Source organism: Gordionus sp. m RMFG-2023, chromosome 5 (assembly GCF_954871325.1).
Source record: "Gordionus sp. m RMFG-2023 chromosome 5, tfGorSpeb1-WG-v2, whole genome shotgun sequence".
Lineage (NCBI taxonomy): Eukaryota > Metazoa > Nematomorpha > Gordioida > Chordodea > Parachordodidae > Gordionus > Gordionus sp. m RMFG-2023.
The window spans coordinates 31,028,486-31,050,226 of NC_088779.1; the positions used below are offsets into that span (position 1 = coordinate 31,028,486).

Genomic DNA, 21,741 nt, shown 5'->3' on the forward strand with positions numbered 1-21,741 from the left:
TCAGGAATAGGATTATATCTGAAAAGTGGAAATCTTAGACGTTACTATAAAAATTATAAAGAAGTCTAAATAAAATTATAAAAAGTAAAAAGAGATGCCACATATATTTGAAAACATTATTGATACAGTAAAATAGAATCAAATGAGTTTAGCTACAAGAGCAAGATAAAAAAAAAATTTTCTGGAACATTATTCCTTCGTATAATTTTTAATTATAACAGACAAATAACAATTTAGTATTTAATAAAAATAATAGATGTATCTACATTTAGAATGCTATTAATTTTTAGAACCTTACTGTTAAAAAATTATAATTTTTTATACAGGTATATATTGAGGGCTTTATATATTTAATATATCCGTTTATTACTATTATAAGTTGTAACAGACTCATACAATCACATCCATTATCTTTATTCATATTATAAACACAAATACAATGACACTTAATAAAAAATATATATAGTCAACCATTATCAAATCCTCATGAGAATAGATGATCCCCCACTTTCCCCATCGGTGGAACTAACTCACTATGAAAGCCAACATGCAGAAACAAAGCACCTATGATCAAATTCCATTTAGTTAGAAAAAAAATTGATCAGTTATCAACCTGATTTCATTAACGAGGAACCAACCTTTAAAAGTTACATACAAACTTGATCAAGTTGTTTTGGTATATTACTCCAAACTATTAATGGATTAATATTGATGTACATTTATTTTGTGAAAACAGAGTTAAAAAAGCATTCAATATCTATTTTTTTAATCTAAAAAGGAAGATGTATCCTAATGCATTAGGAGTAATGTAATATTACTGTCTTAATAAATGGCAAAATAGTCATACATGTGAGAATAAGCAAAAATAATAAATTAAAAACCCTTTAATTAATTAAATAGAAGTTTGCTAGTGAAAATTGCATTATTTTATAATATCAAAAATAAAGTAGTAGAAAGCACAGTAAAAAAAAATATTTTATTTTATTTTATTAATATCGTATATTTTTTGTATTTTTATCGATTATATCATTTATATTTAGCAATTCCTTCTCTAGATTGCGCATATTTTGTAGTTTGAGCATCTGTGAATCCAAAATTATCCGTCCTCTGTATTATAATAAAATATTTAATTGATAAATATAATCATCCAACAAATTATTTTTTCACACAATCTTATCCACAGCGTCTACATGACAGGATTTTCACTGGCAAAGCCCCTTCTAAAACCTGTGCCTACTCCCCTAAAAATTCCCGCCGTCTCTCTATTATTATTTTCACCTTTTTAATTTTATGATACACTTTTCAGAGAATTAATAAAGGATAACTTAAATTAATCTATCTCTACTACCAACTATCGATATTTTATGAATATAAAGAATTTATTTTTTAGATAATAAATTCAATTAAAACCTACATTATTTACAATGAATTAATTATTATGGCATTATGAGCTTGCTAAAATATCCAAACCTTTTAAATTACATTACAAAGGATAGCATAAAGTTTTATTTGGAAAACAATGTGTATGATTGTTTGCAATATATAGATTTGTTCGATGAATTGTATTATAATAATTCTATAATAAAAGTATTAATTTTTACAGCAATAAATTTTGTCCTATTTCATCTCAAAATTAAATATATAAACCCCCCCCCCAAAAAAAAAAATATTACCCCCATTAAAGCAGCCTACCCCCTCGAAAAAATAGGATGCAAACTGTTCCTACCCCTCCCGCTCATGTAGACGCTGCTTATCCATAACCGCCTTCTATATATTGGTGCCCTATTAATTCCCTGTAATTTATTTTAAAATAGCGATTCAAAATCTGATATTAGGGTGTAGCCTAACCCATCCAAAAAAATATCTTGCAACTAAACTCACACAAAGACTGATTGGACGATCATGGAAGAATTAAATGACCATTTCAATTTATTTTTGCAAATTAAAAATATAAATTAAAATCAGCCATTATTTTATTGTGGTAAATAATGTGGTTTAATTATATGTATTTTTTAATCTATAAAACAACAATACATAATATTATCAAAACAAATCTCATAATAATTGTAAATTTAATTAGTTGAATCGTGTAGTTAGTTAGAATATTGGCGGAAGTCAATATGTAGAATATCTCGGTAGATTTGATATCTCCTTTTTGAGAACCATTTTGGGTCTCATTATTGTAAATGTCTAAAGAAACTATTAATAATTTCTAATTATTTTCATATTTTAGTGATAATTATATGTTAAGAGTTTATAAGTCCTTAAGTTATTTTACATTTACTTTTTTTTGTAGCTATAAACCTTTTTTGGACCTAGGGGTAAAAAGTACAAGATTATAAATACGGCTTACTCTGTATCCATACGTCGAGGCAATTAAAGGTTTCGTTGTATAAATATTTGTTCTCGAAGCGTCTTGGGTTTTAGCGATATGATTTCTGAAAGTTTCTTTGATATATTCGGCAGCCTAAAAGGTGTTAAAAAAGGAGAGATTTGAAAAAGATCGTAATATTTTAATAAATCTAAATTTTTAGAGGGGAAAACATAGGTAGCTTAGCGGAGGAGAAGGGAATTTTCGAGCAAGCCTAAAATATTAATCTACGCGTGTGTTTATATCAAAATCCTAAAACATATGATCAAGCGTGACGGCGCAAGAAAAAATCCCCAGTACTGTTTAATAATTAATATACGCGCAAAACAAATTATGTTAAACTTGATATTTTTCTGACAGGTCCTCGGGTGGTGATTCATATCCATCGTTCCCAAATTTATTGAAGGTGAGCATCAAAAGTCCGTTCAAAAGTCCGTTCAAAAGTCCGTATAAATACCATATTTTGGGGTTGTCAGAAAGCTGTCATTTCAAAATGAGGATTAATAAAGAAAAATCTGCGAGTTTAATTATGATGCACATTTTTAAAGTTTCATATAATTCTTACCCTTTAGAAGTGAAGTGCTAATAATTATTTGATAGCCCTCTAATGACTCAAAGCCCTGTTATGGGCCAAAAAAGAAAATGAACTATGGGGCAGGTTTCAATTACAATTGGCTGGCTGGGCCAAATATATGTATTTTTTTTAGACTGCAAGCTCATGGGCCTGGGCCGCATATGAATATAAAAATTTCGGCCCATGTAGGTCTGTGATATGCATAACTCACTTTTAGTAACCGAATTCACTTTTGTGTTAATTTTATATCATTCACAACTATGACAAACCTTATTGGTTTCCCGTTCGAACAGAGTCTTTAATTTGCGTTTCATAGATTGGAATTGAGCGATACATGCAGGTTTAATTAAGGAGGAACCACCATCATCAGGGGAGTTACGCTCTTTATTGCTATAGGTTGACATAGCTAATTCCTTGACTAGAATATGTAAAGTTCGAGGAAATAATCTCAAGACGGTTAAACTTTGACCTTTGAATCTGTTGTAAGATGTTGGCGAACCATCTTATAATAAAAATAATTGCAAGGTTATTAAGGCCCGAAAATTCTAAATTTTTCAAGAATGGGAAATATTTATACTCCTCTTTAAATGAATTCGGTTGAAATTATCGGCGCATAAAATCTCCCAGGACTAACAGTAAGCATAAATATATAGAATAGATAATCAGATTTTTGTGCCTGAACTATTTTTCAAGATAAGGCCTGATTCCGATTTACTTTTTCAAAAAAAAAGTCAGACAAAATATTATTTTAGTTTAGAATCAGATCGGTGGGGGGGGGGGGGAGAATTTGAGAATATTGGGCCGAAAAAAAAAATAATTTTGAAGTGCCAAGAGAACAATATTTTAAAAATTGGTGTTATTTGTGTGAAGAATTTCTATAGAAGTAAAAAAATTAGAATTTTAACTGAGGACCGTGTCCGATTGAAAATGTTTATCCAGCTCCAACTGACCTAAGTCCGAGTTGGGCGGATCAGACAATTCCGTTAGTTCAATTTAAAGTGGTGCCGATCTAAAGTTTTTAACCGACCCGATAATCGGTTAGATATTTTAGATTAATATTCTTTTATTAACTAACTACCTTTTGAATCGATGTCATGATCATGATTTGTCGTTTAAAATTATGTAAAAAATGTAAATTGATTATAATGATAATTGAGGGATTTTTTTTAGTACGCAAATTTTAATTGGTCAAAATTAACATAAATAGTAATATTAAAAATGTAATTATTTAATTATTAAAGTTTTGTTTTATTTGGTGTTTAAAAAATAAAAATTTATTTAATTTTTTGTAATTCGCTATTCTTTGGGATAATTATATTTAAATTAATTTTAAAAAATTTAAGTGTTATATAAAATTAAAAGTTAATTCAAATTATTAGTATTGTCAAATTACCTACTATCTCTATTGTGCTTTAGTAAAGCTCTTAGACCCTAAAAAAAATAGAATTTAGCTTCTAAGCTGAGTCTCAACTTGAATATTGATTAGAATATTTCTGGATAAAGATATGGGTCACGCTGTTTTATAGTTGACTAAAGATAGATAGTTTAGCGACACTAGCAAATTATTTTATATACAATTCCTTAAAATTCTTATTTGATAACCCGTGTCTTGTCGCTACGGCAAAAAATAAAATTAACATTTTTTTTATTCAAACAAAAAAAAAATCTTCAAAGTTTTTGAGGGGATATTTGAAAATCGAAAAATTGAAATCCTTTTGTTTAAAAAAAAATATTGTGATTTCATTGATAAGATCTAACATTGTAAGCTCTATTATCGCTCATCACTATGCAAAGAATTCAAATACTCTTAATTTAATACTCAGCCCCCCCCCCACTACAACATATTAATTCAATTCAATTTTACCATTGTCAAAAGCCTTGTTGACGTCAAATACGAACTCTTCCACACTACCGTTATTATCAGCTACACCCTCGTGACCCCATAAAATATCTAGCAGGCTATTCAAACACCATATCATTTCTTCGCAATCTAAACGCCTGGTGGCCACGTAGAGTAAGTTCTCCCATATTTGCCAAGAACGGTGATAATTGTATTTCAAGGATTCCTATATATATTAACACACGCACACCAAAAATAAATGTGAGCTTGTTGAAAATATATATTAAAGAAAGGAAGGGTAAAAGCAAATACGAATTCAAGTACATTTGGATTAAAAATTTTACAAAATATGAGGAGAATGTCAAGTCATTATCAATACATCAATCAAGAATATTTAAAATAACGATAAGCTGTCCTTTATCTGTTATTTTCTAACTTTTAGGGTAGCGCATGTGCCGACAAAATTCTCGGATTTTATTTGCAGTGAGGCCAAATTGTTCCATGCTTTAAAATTGTCGGGCTCTAAGATGAGACTCCTTTTAAAACAATTGGCGAAAGCTCGATTATCAGCGTCACCTATCACGTCTTTCGATTCCTTGTCGTTATTCGCCTTGAGCAACTTTATTAGCGAACAAAAGTTTCAAAAAACAGTCAATAATTTGAGAAAATGATTATCATAATTTTTATAAGGAATGATTTTTCTGTACCTAATTTATTAATCTTTCGAATTATAAAAAATTTTCTATTAACTCTTGTCATTCTATTACGCCTTTGATACCGGAGACTCGTAAATTTTCCCGGTGGGTTTCGAGAGTTGGGTCGGGTTTGGCGGACCTGATAAATAAATCGTCATAACCGATCGGGATCTTAATAAGCGATACTTATTTTTAAGTTTCGCTCTATTCAAAAACCTTTTTCCTTTTAATATGCAAACGTAAACAAGAAAAAAAAAATGTTATTTAAAAATAGCACATTTTTTTGGTTATCCCGGTTATAAAATTTTATGTCGCTTTGACAGAAATCGAGTCGGGTTTTCTTCCACAGTTTCTTGTTGGGATCCTTGATATCCTCCATAAGCTTGTAAAAACTGCCATTTTCGATGTTCGACGCATCGGCATTTCTTTTCAGGATCCAATCTAGGATAGTTTTTTCGGCCTACAAAAAAAAATTTAAGTTTGTAAATAAAAATCCTATTTTTTTAACTTTGAAAAATGACCATAAAATCTTAGTCTACCTTCATCAATGACACATAACAATACCTAGAGACCTGATAATGCACTTGAAAGGCGTCGTTGAATGCAAAATCAGCTGGACCCGCCATTTTGGTCACCCATATAGTAATTATTCTCATTTTAAAAACTACCATTAAATCGATAACTCGCTTTCCTTATGATCTCGATGATCAGGCGATTTTTTAACAAAGAATGCGTCAGACGTAGGAACAAAGTGGCCCTTTCGTTTTAAAATTTTTAACAATGATATGGGTAACAAAAATGGCGTTCCCAGCTGTTTTTCGTTGACGTATACTGCTAATGAATGCATCGTCAGTCTAGGTATTATCATATGACTTTGACCTTAAGTTTTTATATGCGGGGGATGGGTTAAAAGAAGAACTTTTACTCTAACCAAAATTTGACGAAAATCTGAGACCCGCATCGCCGCCCCCCCTTCCGCCCCTAAAATAGAAATGATTTTTAAAATACGTTTTCCAGGCTTAAAAATTTCGAATAAATCAAAAAAATCCGAGTTGAACCAAATTTAATTCGAAATTAATTTTACAATTTACATCTATTAATCCGTTGGGAAAATTGTAAAATGGAGCGTGTGATAGGCTTTAAATTAAAATACCCGGCCGGGCCGGGTTTGAAAATTTGTTCAAATCCGGGCCGGATAAACTTTTAGCTTCTAATAAGTCTTTGACCATGCGCTAATGAAAATTGGGGGGAAACTAAATAAAGAATGAAAATTTTTTTGTTTCTTTCCAATTTTACCGTGTCCATTCTCCCCAGAGCCATGTAGCAAGAGATCTTGTCTGCTGTCATATTCAACGATTCGAAGATATCTAGGCCTGAACTAACGCAGCCCAATTTTAGGAGTATACGAGCTAAAAATTTCTTATTGAACAAAAAATAATAATTTTTGATATGGAAATCTTCAAGCTTTATATATGTTAGCGTTAATGTCCTTTTTTCTCGGCAATGTGTTATTTTTTCAACTTTAAGATCATTTTTTGAGAGCCTTTTTTTTAAATTTAAAAATCACCTGATTTTACCGGAAATGAATTCCATCGTTGTTTGGAATCACCTACCCTACGAATTTCAAACAAATTTTTCCACGAACTTTTAAAAAACTTAATTACAATTTATAATTGAAATTTTTCCGTATAAATTTTAATTGACTCAAAAGGTTAACGGCTAAATTGTCTTCAATTCATAAGGTAGGTATTCGAAAGGTGATAAAATATATTTTCGGTTATAAAATCCGATATTTAATTTCAACTAAAATGACATCTCAAGATTTCAAATTCGTAAACACGACGCTGACATATACGAATATATAAAATTTTCAACACCACTGACTGACTAACTCTTTTTTTTCTATATTCATCTATCCAAATTAAAATTCATCAAATTAAAAAAATATATATCAACATTCTATTTAAAATAACCGTCATTTTGGATGAACTAAATATTTAATCGTACTTTTTACTCGCCGAAGTTATTCGAAATAAAAACGGCTAATTCAATATTATAACCAGAACAATATTATGCGAGCCCAGAAGATTTTGGCCACAGATGGCATACAAAGGTTTGGGACATCTGATAGCGAAATCTCGAGGTTCAGGCAATATTTTTTGCCGGCTAAAATATCGGTTTAAACCGTATTTAAAAACCGGTCCAAACCGAGTCGTTTAACAACTCTAATCGAAATGAATAAATTTTTTCTAGGGGTTTGCTCAATCAACTAAGATTACGTAAAAATTTTAAGGGCTCATATTTCAGAGGGTCATGATTCAAACTAAAAACAATTCAACTATATCTCCGCACCCAAGTACCTGCAATTTGTAGTAAGATGGCGGAGGTCCTGAGGCGTAAAACATGTTCATCCTATTTTCGTTCGGTATTATAGGATGTTTATCAATTTTTCCGTCACCTTCTAAGTTGTCGACTAATTCTTCCACTTGAGTCAAGGCACTCTCGATCTTGCGTTTGTTTTCCACTTCGCACAGGCACCGTTGGTAAAGTGTAGAAAATTTGATGCTCCATGTTATACGGGATTTAGACTGAAGAGTTGGGGCAAGTATTAGCTTTTTTTTTAAAAAAATATATATATATATTTAATTTTTTTTATTAAAATATTCTAGTTTGACGAGTAGTTCGTCGAAAAAAATAATAAAATAAAAAAGAGGCGTTTAGAGTGGCCAGCGTTATTGAACAAGTATAGCAATCAGGGAAAGTATCTATAATTGAATTTTGGATTTGATCTTCACAGCAGTATCGCACCTTAAAACGCTCTTGCAGTAAAATACCGATTACGATTTTGAACGACGCTTATTATATTTAACGTGTGGATAGAAAGATCATCCGCCATTAAATTTCGAGTCCTACAAATTCAAATTCTAACCCGCCCACGCCACCCCCCTGAATTTTACTTTTTTTTCAGGCCCAAACCTGATTTAGCACTATGTGAAAAATATAAGTGAAATGTATATCTAATTTTTATCAAGTTAAATAAATTTTAAAATCATTAACAGCTTAGTAATCCTGGAGAAACTCTAATCATTAGTCTTGCTTTTAAAATATTTCTTTCAAGTCAGAGCTCGGACCGGTATTCAAGACCGAACTCCGACATGAATGATTTCTGACCGGGGCCGACTTGGCTCTAGCCTAACTTGTAAAATTTTGACTTTAAATTTTAAAAACTAAATAAAGGAGAAGGAAAGATAAGATGAGTAATCGCAAGGAAGGAAAAAAGATAACAAAGATATATTAGAATTAGAATTTGACCGGACCTAAAGAAGGGTCGGGCTGGGTCATTCCATGTCAAATCAATCACTTTACAACCCGACCATCTCAGATTTTGTTAAAATTTGGTATTTAAGTTAGTAAAGTATTGTAAGTGACGAATCCAAAATATTAGACTCTTAACTCTATTAGAACCGGAGATATAAGGCTTCAAAGTGGCTCAGCTTGGTCATTTTTTGAAAAAAATGAATTTTTAAAATTGGGATAACTTTTATACTAGATGCACTATGTAAATCTATTATGGCTCATTTTATAGCCCTAAGTAAACTCTTGAACGTATGTTAAATAAAATTAATTTTTAGTTTATATATTTTTTTTAAATTGCAGTTAAAAATTTGTGATTAATTTTTTAAAATGTTAGACTAAAATTTTTTTTCCAAATTTCAGATATTTTGTAAAGATTACCAAGAACTGTTCATATAAAAAATTTCAGAGTGGGCCTAAAAAAATTAATTAGAGAAAATCTCATTTTTAAAAAATCCGCTAGATGGCGTAAGTAATTTAAAATATTAATTTTAACAATATAAGTCAAATTTTTTTTATTCCATAATAAACTATATATCGAATAATTAATAATAGTAACCTTAAAATAATTTTAATTAAATTTCTTTAAATTTAATTTATATATTGCCAAGTTAGATTCATCATTAGTTAAAGTGTATGTTCTTCCGGTGGCTGTCAAGGGGTTGACAATTGTGAGAATATCATATATCGGAATAATTAGAATATCTGGTATTGATGGATAATTAAAGGATTGAGAAGGTCCTTTTGGATGTAAAAAAATTACCTTTATTTCAGCATTGCTAATAATATCTTGAATGTATGCTACCCACCATTCATTATCATATAAACATGTAACATACCCTTTAATATCTTTAGTTGATATTTCGCTTATTATATTTTGTATTTTTTCTAATTTCGCTTCAATAGCACTGGAATATTTTTTTGTATTTATTTGTGATAAATTAACAGGATAGACTGCATGAATTTTTTGAGTACCAGGAATTGAAAGAGCTCTTGCAAATCGTTCCGCTAAAAATTCTTGCTCATCTTGGTATTCTTTATGGGTTGTATAGGAAAAATAAATATTTTATATATTTTCCTCAACAAATTTAAAGAATTCATAGGGAGATTTTATTTGATTATCATAAGGACGTTGTAAACTGGCCCGCGCAGCCAAGCGTTTAACGGTTCCCCCTATTCCATCGCAAACATTTTTCCCATGGGCAGTAGAAAAAAATGCCATTCTGCTGGGATGGCGAAGTCTACTTGATGATAACACAAATTTATAAAATTTTTTCTATTTTTATATTGAGCCGCGGACCCATCGGAATAATAAAAAATGTATTTTGGATCGGATAAAAAGTAATTTTTTAGTAAATTTATCAATTTTTTTTGGAATAAATAAAATAAACAAGTGTTATGTTCCAGCGATTCAGATATGGCCACATAACTTATATGATTTAATACATTATTTACTTTATAATATATACCAAATGGATGTAGAGTAACCTGGGAAGTGGCCCAGTGATAACTTTGGACTTCATCTTGAAGTATAAATGAGTAATTTTCAGAAAAATCACAGATAATCAAATAATGATTATGCTCTAAATTATTTTTAAGATTCTGATGGAATCTGTTTTGTTGTTCAGTAATAAAAGCATGGCGAATCAAAATAAATATTTTTTCAAATAAGTAATTAAGAAATTCGTCAGCTGTTTGCGTTAGGGTTTCTAGACTGGTTCTATCTACAGATATCCATTGCTTGAACGTTATCCTGTATATATCATGTGCAATTAATAAATTTTCTAATTTAGCCCTTAATTCTTGGTCCCCCGGACATTCATGACATTCGCCAAAATAACAGGCTGGTAGGGGAGATTTTTGGAATTATGTCTTTGTAAGTCTTTATCTCAAAATCCCTATTTTTTGTTAAAGTTGCTAAATTGCTACCTATTATTAGCAACTTAACATTCTGATGGATTAGGCAGACACAAACCGAGTGAGTGCCACTTGAACCTGGCATTATGCAATTTTTAGGGCGCAATGAGGCGAATTTTGAAAATCCGATTTTAAGAGAAGGGTAGATAGTTTTGAAATTTATATAGATTTCTTTTAAATTATTAAGAATTAACCTTTTTTGAACGTTAATCCTTTCATCATTTTCAATTATAGAAACGCAATCTTTTTTTCCGGGTAATAATCTACTATATTCGTCATTTAAATAGAAACTTTTTACAGTGTCAACTGTGCCCTGATTTATGGTTTTACCTGCTTTCGGATTGGGGGTTGAAAGAATACCCTTTTGACCAAGAATAAATTTTGAATTACGGATCAACAATAATGGATAATTATTTTTCATATGAGTTATTAAATCTTCGCTACCATTTGTATTCGTTTTGGGTTGAAGAATTTTGGCAATCGCGGTTGAAATTCTGCCAAGTTTTTTCTTGGGATATCCTTTCTCTCTTAGTCTCTTTTTTTTTATTGGTGAATGCCACATTTGATCTAAAGTAGAATTTAAAGATTCTAAAAAAATTGTAGGGATTTGCGCATTATCATTATTATTTGGATAATTATTTTCTATATGGATGGAGTTTAGGAAATTATTTGAGGTTGTAGCTATGTTACTATCCTCTAAAATTGAAACATCTTTCTTCTTTTTATATAAAGATTTGCGACATTTAGGACAAATATAATCTCCTTTGTTAATTTTATAATACATTGTCATCCAAATACTGACTTTACGAAGTCCTTTTTTGGAATAATGATTTGGCAGATTTAATGGATTTGTACAAAACATTTTAATAAAATATTAATAAATTAATTAATTTTAAAAATTATAAATTTTAGGAAAAATAACAGACGATAAATTATTGAAAAATTTTTTCGAAAAATCGATAATTTAATTAAAATTATTTTAAGCTTACTATTATTAATTATTCGATATATATTTTATTATGGAATAAAAAAAATTTGACTTATATTGTTAAAATTAATATTTTAAATTACTTACGCCATCTAGCGGATTTTTCAAAAATGAGATTTTTTCTAATTAATATTTTTGGGCCCACTCTGAAATTTTTTATATGAACAGTTCTTGGTAATCTTTACAAATTGTCTGAAATTTGGAAAAAAATTTTTAGTCTAACATTTTAAAAAATTAATCACAAATTTTTAACCGCAATTTAAGAAAAATATATAAACTAAAAATTAATTTTATTTAACATACGTTCAAGAGTTTACTTAGGGTTATAAAATGAGCCATAATAGATATACATAGTGCATCTAGTATAAAAGTTATCCCAATTTTAAAAATTCATTTTTTTCAAAAAATGACCAAGCTGAGCCACTTTGAAGCCCTATATCTCCGGTTCTAATAGAGTTAAGAGTCTAATATTTTGGATTCGTCACTTACAATACTTTAGTAACTTAAATAACCAAATTTTAACAAAATCTGAGATGGTCGGGTTGTAAAGTGATTGATTTGACATGGAATGACCCGGCTATAGTTTCTAGACCGGGGTAAGAGTGTCACAAATCCTGGGGCTAAATGTGATAACTTATTTCGGCTGAAGGTCATCTTTGTAATAATTGTTGTAATATGTAAGTTACTTTGAAATAAAATAGAGGAAAAAGAAGTTATATTCAAATCGATTGTTACAGAAAAACGTAACGAATTATTAGATTTTTTGAATAAAAACGATGTAAATGAATAGGCAAAGAAAGTATATAAAATCGGGAATATTTTACTTAAAAAGAAGGATCATGATTTTACGAACTTAAATTTTTAATCTTTTAATTTCAATTTTTTTTTATTATTTTAATTTCTTATTTTAGTTATGATTATGTAATTAGTATTTATATTAATTAATAAAGTATTAGTAGTTAATTTATTTACACTATTTATTTTATTCTCTAAATTCTCTCAACCACTACATTTGTTGGCCGAAACATTATGTTCTATGGACACATTCAGTCTAATTAACCTTTCTTTATTTGACAACGGTTCTAAGTTCCCGAATAAATTCAACCTAACTTTGACAATAATAATATTTTTTTACATCCAAATAGGGTTGAATTTGTTCAAACAGTAAAGGGTCGTTGGGGTAAAGCAAATTTATGTGCCTGACGGTGGCGAGTAAAATTAATCTTTCCATATTAGTTATGACTAGGATACTCGAATCGATCAAATCGTTCCCCGCATTCTCGGGACTCTGATCCAGGTTAGGGTTGGGTTCCGGATGAGCGCCGGTTGCTGAATAGGCTATCTTATCTAGTAACGTATCATCGTCGAGAAAAATATCCTGGAGAAAAAAAAAATCGAAATATCATTATTTATATAAATCATTCAAATTTTCGAATGCTTCGTGTACGCGCATCACATTCTATTTCAATTCTCGAGGGAAAATAAAATGAAAACTTGCTCACGTGACCTACAAGCGGAGCTTCATTTTTTCCGCCAATGACTCGATATAACTTACAATCAGGGTTACCACCATCCTATTTACGTACTTTAGGTAACATTTTGTTATTGGAATCTTCCGTATCGGAGTCGAAATATTTGTGCGAGTCAAGGGTACCCTTTCTTTTGACGCGCAATAACAATTGGGCAATGTCGTGCTTTTGAAACTTTGTCCTTTTACCCAACGCGCCTAAAGCGAATAAAAAAAAGCATTTCTATTGGGCAATAGCATAATAACTTATGATTGACGTTTTGTTTTTACTTTACCCCCCACCCCTCAACACTCTTTTCTTTATTATTATACATTTTTGACATACTCACCCATCAAGATAGGGTCAAATAAATGCTTGGTCAACGATCTTAGCCTATTAATGATGTTTTGGGAAAGATTGATATCTCCGATCAAGCAACTCATACAATGAGCTTCTATCAAGAAGAGCGCTAAACAATCAATGTTACGGTCACCATTTCAGTGATCGGCATTCAAATCGCTTTCGCTTTCAAAATTATCCCCACCGAGCGGCGACATAATTGCGTTATCGGCGGTGAGCGAATCCCAGCCATTTTGAAGACTAATATCTTCCAAGATGCCTTCGAATACAGGTTTGAGATCTTGGCTTCTTTCATCTACGAGAGAACTCTGGTACAGTAACAAAAATCTTAGCTACCAAAATCGAAAGCCCTGTTATAAATATCATCAGTAAACTAATTGTTCATGAGAAACCAAAAAAAAGTAATTATTTATTTTTTTAAAACATTATAATTTATATTTACCATTTTCAGATGAAATACTTCTATTACACTCCGATAATTTAAGCAAAAAAAATATGAACTCAAGTTATCAGTATTCTAGTGATATCTATAAAATCCTTAGGTGTGTTAAAGTTTATACTATTTATACTAATTGGAACTGTTTTTTCTTCTTCTTCTATTATTATCTCAGATCTTAAGCAAGTTTTCATAAAATTTATGTTAGAATATTCAAAAATTTCGTTAATTTTAGGTTCGGCTTTTATTTTATTAGCTATGCATTTAAAAGAACGTAACAATTTGAAAGTGGAGTCTGCCAGATCCCACCCGTGTGTTTAAGCCATTTTCGTTTTCTCACGTATACTCAAGAGTTGTACAAGATGAGATCGTTGTTCTCGAATAACGTCTCCCAGCTTAGCCGGTGGGTGATTGGGGAGATTCCACTACGAGTTTTGATCTGGGTTCGATCCCAAGTGGAACTGATTTCCAGAAACTAATCAAAGAGGTTGTGCGCCACTGTGTACGATATATTGACCGGGGCATGATTCCGTCAATCTTATTAATTAGAAGAAAAAAGGCCCACCATTGCATTTTAATAAAAAAAATTCGTTGTTTGCAAAGATCTAGGCGTCCATTTTTTCTGGCTAGTTCCTTTTAAAAAAAAACCGCCCCACGAGTCGCTTAACAACACTAAATCTTACTTAGAATACTGAGGATGGTAACGAATCTGTCGTCCCTCTAATTCTAGTATTCTTTAGTTTTTAGAAGACCTTTAATTCGGGCTTTTTTTTTTATATGAAGATATAAAAATGGGTAAATTAATTAAACTTTCAATTTTGCAAATTATTTGGGCCCATAATAACTATTTGGAATCAATGTGTTACTAAATGGTTTCGAAGATATATAACTTCAAAGGTTATTAAGTTTCCATTACAGCTCTAAATTGACCTGCCATCTGGTTCAAAGTCGTACTTAGATGGGGCTGGACCTATTTTTTAAAATGTTAAATTCTAAACTAGATTGGGGAGCGCCTAATTTTAAAATTTCGATTCTTGGCCAGGTCAGGCTCAGAGACCTGCAGAAGTACCATTTGGCCGGCCCGTGTAATCTGGGCAGGCATGCAGGTCTCATGTCAGGCTAAACAAAGAAATTTAATATTAATATGAGCAATATTTGTAAATTTCTTGCAAATTGCTTACTATTTTTATTTTTCTTTGTAAATTTTCAAATTTTAAATATCGTTTATATATGTAGTAATTCTCAAGTTCCAATTTTCAGGATCAAGCTGATTCCAGACAGATTTCTTTATACATTTATAATGGTTATACTGATAAAATGATTAGAAGATTCTATTTAGCTATAAGAAATGTCACTGATCTTCATCTAATGAATTGCTTTTAAATTTTCTAACTATCAACAATATGCATTTTTGTTATTTTAAGATAAAAAAAGAGGTTTTGTAGCATCTTTGGCTAATTAAAATTTCTCGCATATTTTTTACATTTGTGTTATGAAAAATTTGGAGACCTAATTTTAAAATTCTTATATTTAGGCTATATTAGATAGGTCTCAATGAAAAAAATTTGGCACACTTATCAGACTTATAGCTGAAGATTCAATTTCCTTTGAAAAGACTTACAAAAAGAGGTCCAATGACTCTCTCTTGTCTTTAAAGATGGTTAATCGTGATAAAATTACAAATATATAATTTCTCTTATAAAACCTATTTAAAAAAATGTCAGTTAAAAGATCTTGCCTATGATAAGTATTCAAATAATTTTTGCATTCTTGTTTCATTCAGGCTAAAAAAAAATATTATCCATTCCATTCCACATTTTGGAAAACTTTCCTGATGGAAATATTTAATTTTATTCCTATATGAAATATATAAATTTTATTATCGATCAATTATCATCAAAATATTTATTAGGCATTCTCTAAAGATCATCATTTATATGTATATGCCATATATACATATACAAATTATAATTACCCCATAAAAACTCATAACTTTGATTATTTAATATTAATATAACTTTAAAATATTTTAAATTTGATTTTTAAAAAAAATTTATTTAATACTAAAAAAATGTTAATAAAATTATGTGAAGTTAACTAGAACTAAAGAAAGAAAGCACATTTTCTGAATAAGCCATTTAAAAAAATTATATGTGTAAAATTAATGTAGCAAATCAAAAATTTTCATTAATTTTTAGAACATTCTTCAACTGTAGTGGAAATATAGTAATCCTATTCCAAACTTGTTCCATAACTTTCCCTAAGTTCCAATCCCAAAATGTTTTATTTATTGACCCTGATTTAAACTTATAAACATTTTTATATATAATTAAGCTTAATCATTAATTTTCAAATAAAAGTATATGAAATATTAGTTATTAATCCTATAATGAAAAAAAAATGTGTTAATTAAATATGGATATCATTACTGGGATAGACAAAAATTTATTCTGAAAGTCTGTAAATACTAATTTTGAGATGTATAGTAGCACTAAATTTTTATATAATGTGTCTATGACATTGGTTCCATCATTTTTCAGAAAAATATTTATCAATCTATGAAATGCCATTAGAAAATATGTGATTTAAAATATAAAACATTAGTAGATATAATATAGCCATCTAAATCATCCCCTAAATTTATTTTCCACCAATTAATTTGAATGTATATATTCATCAAAGATACTGCAAGATATATTATATTTTTCTTTTTACTAATAAATTCATATCAAATGTGATAATAAAAATGATATATACACCTTTGTAAGTCATCATCTAAGAATATATATTCTTTTACACCATTAATAATCATTAGGGATAAATCCTGGTGTTTTTCAGAAAACCTAAGGAATTCAAACATACTGAGATGTTTAATAACTTTATTTATTTCATATAAATATAAGAGAGAATCATCGCTATAGGAAGTATCTTAAGTGCATATAAATTAATTACATATTATTTTATTTATACTGTACCATGTTTACAATTTAATGATCTTTCATATAAAGTTAACAATTCAAGCATTTAAAAAAAATAAATTTAGTGACTTTATAACCGAACTGCTGTAATGTTAACGTCTCGCTACACGGCTTACCTTTTTAAGGAAATAGAAGGTCATTCGTAACTTGTTTCAGAAGGTAACGAGCAACTAGTTTCTGTTTTTTTGAGTAACGATAACATAAAACGTTACTCGTTACTATTACAAATAGCGAGGAAATATATATAACCACTTTAAAAAAAATAATATAAAATCAATTATTTAATAGTTAAAATGAAGATAAATTAATTTTGATTGTGTGTTTAAAAAAATGTTGTATGAAAATAAAAAAGTGTATAATAACAAAGAAATTTGTAATCAATTCGTCCCTTGTTTTTTTGTAAATTTTCAAATTTTGGGCCCCCCCCCCCCTTTCTCCAGTGAAGCTATTGTAATTGTGTTGAATCGATCAAGGTATGTTAATTCATATTCTTTAAAATAAAAGAAAGAAAGGATATATTATTTTTTAAATAATATATGTCAATAGTTTTCTTCAGGTGAAAAAGAAGTAAATTTCTTCGGGTGATAATATTTAACTCTGCTCTGTCCCCTGTATGAAACATTTTTACTCAAATAAGGAAGTGGTTATTTTTGTAATTTGCAATTTGTTTTATTTTTAGTTGAAATTTCAACCATTTTAACTGATTTTTTTTTAGTTATCATTTTTTTTTATCGTTTTTTTTAATGATTTTTAATGATCATTAATTTTTTTATACTAATATATATAAAATCATTTTTTGATTATTAATTTTATGCGTAAATTTATTAAATACCATTCTTTGATGATCAATTTTTGTTATTAAATTTTGAAAATTTATTAATTTTATGATAAGAAAAATATATATGTAATTTGTACGATTACTGCTGTTCTGATAATTTTGTGTTTAAGAAAGTTATATATTGATCATTGTAAGTCTTATATTGTTTGTAGGATCTTATTTTTTGGTAAATTCCCTCATTTTCGGGTTCTTTCGATTTATTGATTTTCAGTAAGTTTTTTTTTTTTATTTTATATCTTGACCAGTTTTTTTAAGCTTTATTTTGATAGTTATCAGCTAAGCCTACAAATTGTAAAATTTGATTTTTCCCGAATTCAAATATTTTAACCTCGATGTCCTGCAGCTCAAATCTAAATTAGCATATAAAAGTAAATAATAAGAATCAGATTTTAAATTCTGATAAAGATATTTTAAAAAAATGTTAATGAAGATCTGATTCTGTGATTATTATTGCTAAATGGCTATAGTTAGCCAATTTTAAATTCCTCGAGATTTTGATAATATTCCTAAAGCTAAACTCCTCTACTATCCATAAGAAAACCATTTAGGTTTGAGTAAATTTTTATGGCTAAAAATCGGGTTAGTCGTTTTTTAAAAGTTTAACAGTTTAACAGGAACTTGTAAAGAAAAAAAAATTTATTTTGTTATAAATTCGTATACGATTTTTTTGAAAATGAAGATATCCTTCTTTCTATATTTTTAATAGATTTTCCAAAAATTTAAAAATTTTATTTATTTAAATATAAATACCCACCTCACTCCCACATCCTCTGTGCCAGTTGTTTGTTTGGAGAGAAAGCTGTATTGGGTACTATGTGCTTATTTTTTTCACCTGATCAAAGTTATGATAATCAATTGTTATGAAAAATTATTTAAAAAAAGATCTATTCCTATAAAATATTATTTTTTTGCATATTTTTATTTTAATTATCTATGTGGAAATGAATAAACAAAATGAAAATTTATATACAACATTTAATATTTTTCAAGTAACGAGCAGTGCATTACATTTTTTAGAATATCGAGTAAAACGTTCCTTATTTCATAATGTAACTATAATGAGTTCCTTTTTTTCAAAAGTAACGAAAACGTATATTTTAAGTAAGGTTTTGGTAATAACTCATTTTTTTCCTATTAATAGATATTTACTTTATACATAAAAGCGGATATGGCACGGAAATGGGAACTATCAAATATTTTAGGATATTATAACGTATAATTGTGTTTATAAAAGGTTTTTAAATATGTATTACGTTAAGACGAAGCATATATTTACCAGGACTGGTCAAACCATACAAAAATTTGAGATTTTATTAATTCAAGTAAAATTTCAATTGATATTTTGAGCAATCGTAATTCATCATATTTCTAATTTAATTTTCGTCAAATATTTTTAATTGAATCATCTATATCAAATGAGCTGTTGATTCTGAATTGGTGATGAAAAAATTTATTTTTTAATCAGTACTATTTATAGGAGTTTCATATGGGTAATAATGTATAGTGTTGAACGTTTTTATCTGTTTTATTAAAATATTAGATAGCGTCACAATTATATCCTTAATACAAGAAAATTTGTTGTCTGCGCTGCGAGTAGCGTCAGTGACTACATGTATCACTAAACCAATATTTCTGGGTTTGAATTCAGCAGGTACCAAAATTTATCCTAAAATTAAAGTTCAGTGTGACGGGGAATGATAAACCGAACGGAGGCGATTGGAATTAGAAAATTACATTCATGGGGTAACTCATATTAATCGATTGAAAAATTGAATGCAAAGTATTGATTTCTCATATCTTATTTCATGTTTTTACTGGTTTTTGATATCCGTTTTCGCTAATCAAAATCTTCACTTCATAACTTATTGTTATATTTTTGATAAATTTCTAACAACACAATTGGAATTATCAGAGATTTTAAATTTAATTATTGTATTTAAAAAAAAAATGAAAAAAAATTTCCCATTATTTATTTAAAAATAAGCATTTTTTATTATTTCCCAAATGTTTATTTTTCTAAACGTTTAAATTACACAATAGAACATAATTGCAATTATTAGACATTTTAAATTTAATTTTTATATTATATTATATTAACATTTTTTTTTATTTACATCTCCAACGCCTGACACTTATTTTTTTAGACATAAAATTACACTACAACTCGATTGTAATTATTAGATATTTAAAATAAATTGTTTTTACGTGATTAAGTGATTTATAATACTTTTGCCCTCTATCCTCGAAGGTTAAGCAGGGCTACGCTACGTATTCCTCATTTCCAACTAACGAGAATAAAATTAAGTTAGGTGAAAAATTAAAAAGTAGGATCACTTCTACAAGTTTGGTGGGTAAGTCGCAGGTACTTGTACCCATAACAGTGAGAAGATTGCCTATTAGCTGAATATAATTATTTCTAAGACTTCTTGTGTTACAGGAAGAAGAAAGAAACTGCAAAAAGCATGGCCGACAAGATAAATCTTTCGGCATCAAGCTGTTTACATAATTATTTTTAGATCTAGAAGATCCAATTGAGCGCCCTTCGAGAAATATAAATGGCCTGAAACAGATATTTCACCTGAAGCTTGATATATTATTAGGATAAAACTTTCGATATTTTTTTATACATAGAATGTATTCAATAAATTATTTATCGAAAGATGGCTTTATATTTGCACTACCTCGACCGAAAGGATTAAACGTCCATGATAGATAAAAATAGTTGGGGCTACAGCATATACTAATAGAGAATTTGGCATATACTTAACTACTTTTTTTTGGGGGGGGGGGGGTGGCTGATTACAATTTTTTAAACTGTTAAATAAGAAAATTCTGTCGGTGTTTGATATTAGTAATTGAAGGTCTTTGTCGTCGTGTTGACCATCTAAAACATATATATATATTTTTTTGAAAAAAATTGATAACTGTTTAATCTTGCTATTTCATTGAAATTCCGAATTCATCGTCGATAACAATGCGTATTTTTTTTCCCTTTTTGGAGTTTTAAAAATCAATTTTAAAAAGATAAATAGTTTTTTAAATATTTTATCTGCATACTCAAAAATCATTTTTTTAAACGTAAAATTACCCTTTGCAATGGCATGTTTTTTGCTTCCTACATGTGATGTATATATATTTTTTTAACATATTTAAAAATAATATACTAAATAATTTAAAAGTAGTAAAATAATGAGTAAAATTTATCAATCTCGTTATTAATTAATTTGATATTATGAAAAAAAATTGCTAATAGAAAACCAACTGAAAATTAAATTATTTAGAAAAGACGCCACCCTGCGGACGGATAATATAATTTTTTTCGAGTTTTGAAGATGATATATTTACCCTTTTTTTTAAAAAGGGGAATCAAGTCAGTAATGCATAATTATAATAACTTAATAAAAATTTTTATCTGAGTTGTTCAATACTTTTATATGTAAAATAAAAGTCATTCCCTTCCATATTTCAATGCTTATTTTTCTGTTTAGTAGAAGACAAATTAACTTAAGATAACTAGTGTAGATCTCCGTTTTGACCACTAGAATTTCTCAGTTTTGACCACTAGATTCTATCAATAATAAATTTCCCCAGAGATTTATCTTATCACTGGTTCTTAAATTTTTTTCATTCTTTCTTTTTTTATTGAAAAATTTTACGTTTCGTACGTTTTTGTTAGAATAAAATTCATCCAAGTTGTTCACATTTTTTATATAAATAAAAGAACCATTCCTAAGAATTTCCTACTCAATGCTTGATTTTGAGAGAGTAGTTCTTTTAAATTGGTACATTTTATAATCCAAGTCTTTAGAGGCGTTTTATTTAAAAGAATCTCTTGATATTTCAAATGTTTTTAAAGATGAGCTTATAAATAAGGTAACGAGT

At 28.8% G+C, this 21,741-nt stretch overlaps 1 protein-coding gene across 2 annotated transcripts; it reads right to left on the bottom strand.

The window, feature by feature from the left end:
• Positions 1-965: 965 nt before the first annotated feature.
• On the bottom strand, positions 966-17,081 carry LOC135929622 (tetratricopeptide repeat protein 27-like). Of its 2 annotated transcripts, none has more exons than XM_065466290.1 (13): positions 17,019-17,081; positions 16,803-16,971; positions 13,326-13,465; positions 12,875-13,117; positions 7,841-8,092; positions 6,777-6,899; positions 5,758-5,940; positions 5,222-5,404; positions 4,810-5,011; positions 3,215-3,447; positions 2,714-2,851; positions 2,354-2,467; positions 966-1,107 (listed from the first exon to the last, which is right to left on the bottom strand). In XM_065466290.1, exons 2-13 carry the CDS (start codon positions 16,816-16,818, stop codon positions 1,027-1,029), a joined length of 1,908 nt encoding a protein of 635 aa, XP_065322362.1. In that variant the 5' UTR covers positions 16,819-16,971; positions 17,019-17,081; the 3' UTR covers positions 966-1,026. The 2 variants fall into 2 exon arrangements, with proteins under 2 accessions (XP_065322362.1, XP_065322361.1); XM_065466289.1 differs by lacking the exons at positions 16,803-16,971; positions 17,019-17,081 and adding exons at positions 13,597-13,957; positions 16,473-16,499.
• Between the last annotated feature and the right edge of the window lie 4,660 nt (positions 17,082-21,741).

Bases quoted from the DNA above. Each gene is read 5' to 3' on its own strand.
- LOC135929622 (XM_065466289.1), bottom strand. From the start codon at position 13,690: ATGAGTTGCTTGATCGGAGATATCAATCTTTCCCAAAACATCATTAAT. The intron at 13,118-13,325 runs GTACGTAAATAG...TTTTTTCTCCAG, and splicing joins ATAACAAAATGTTACCTAAA to GATATTTTTCTCGACGATGA. The intron at 3,448-4,809 runs GTAAAATTGAAT...TTTTATTATAAG, and splicing joins CAACAAGGCTTTTGACAATG to ATGGTTCGCCAACATCTTAC.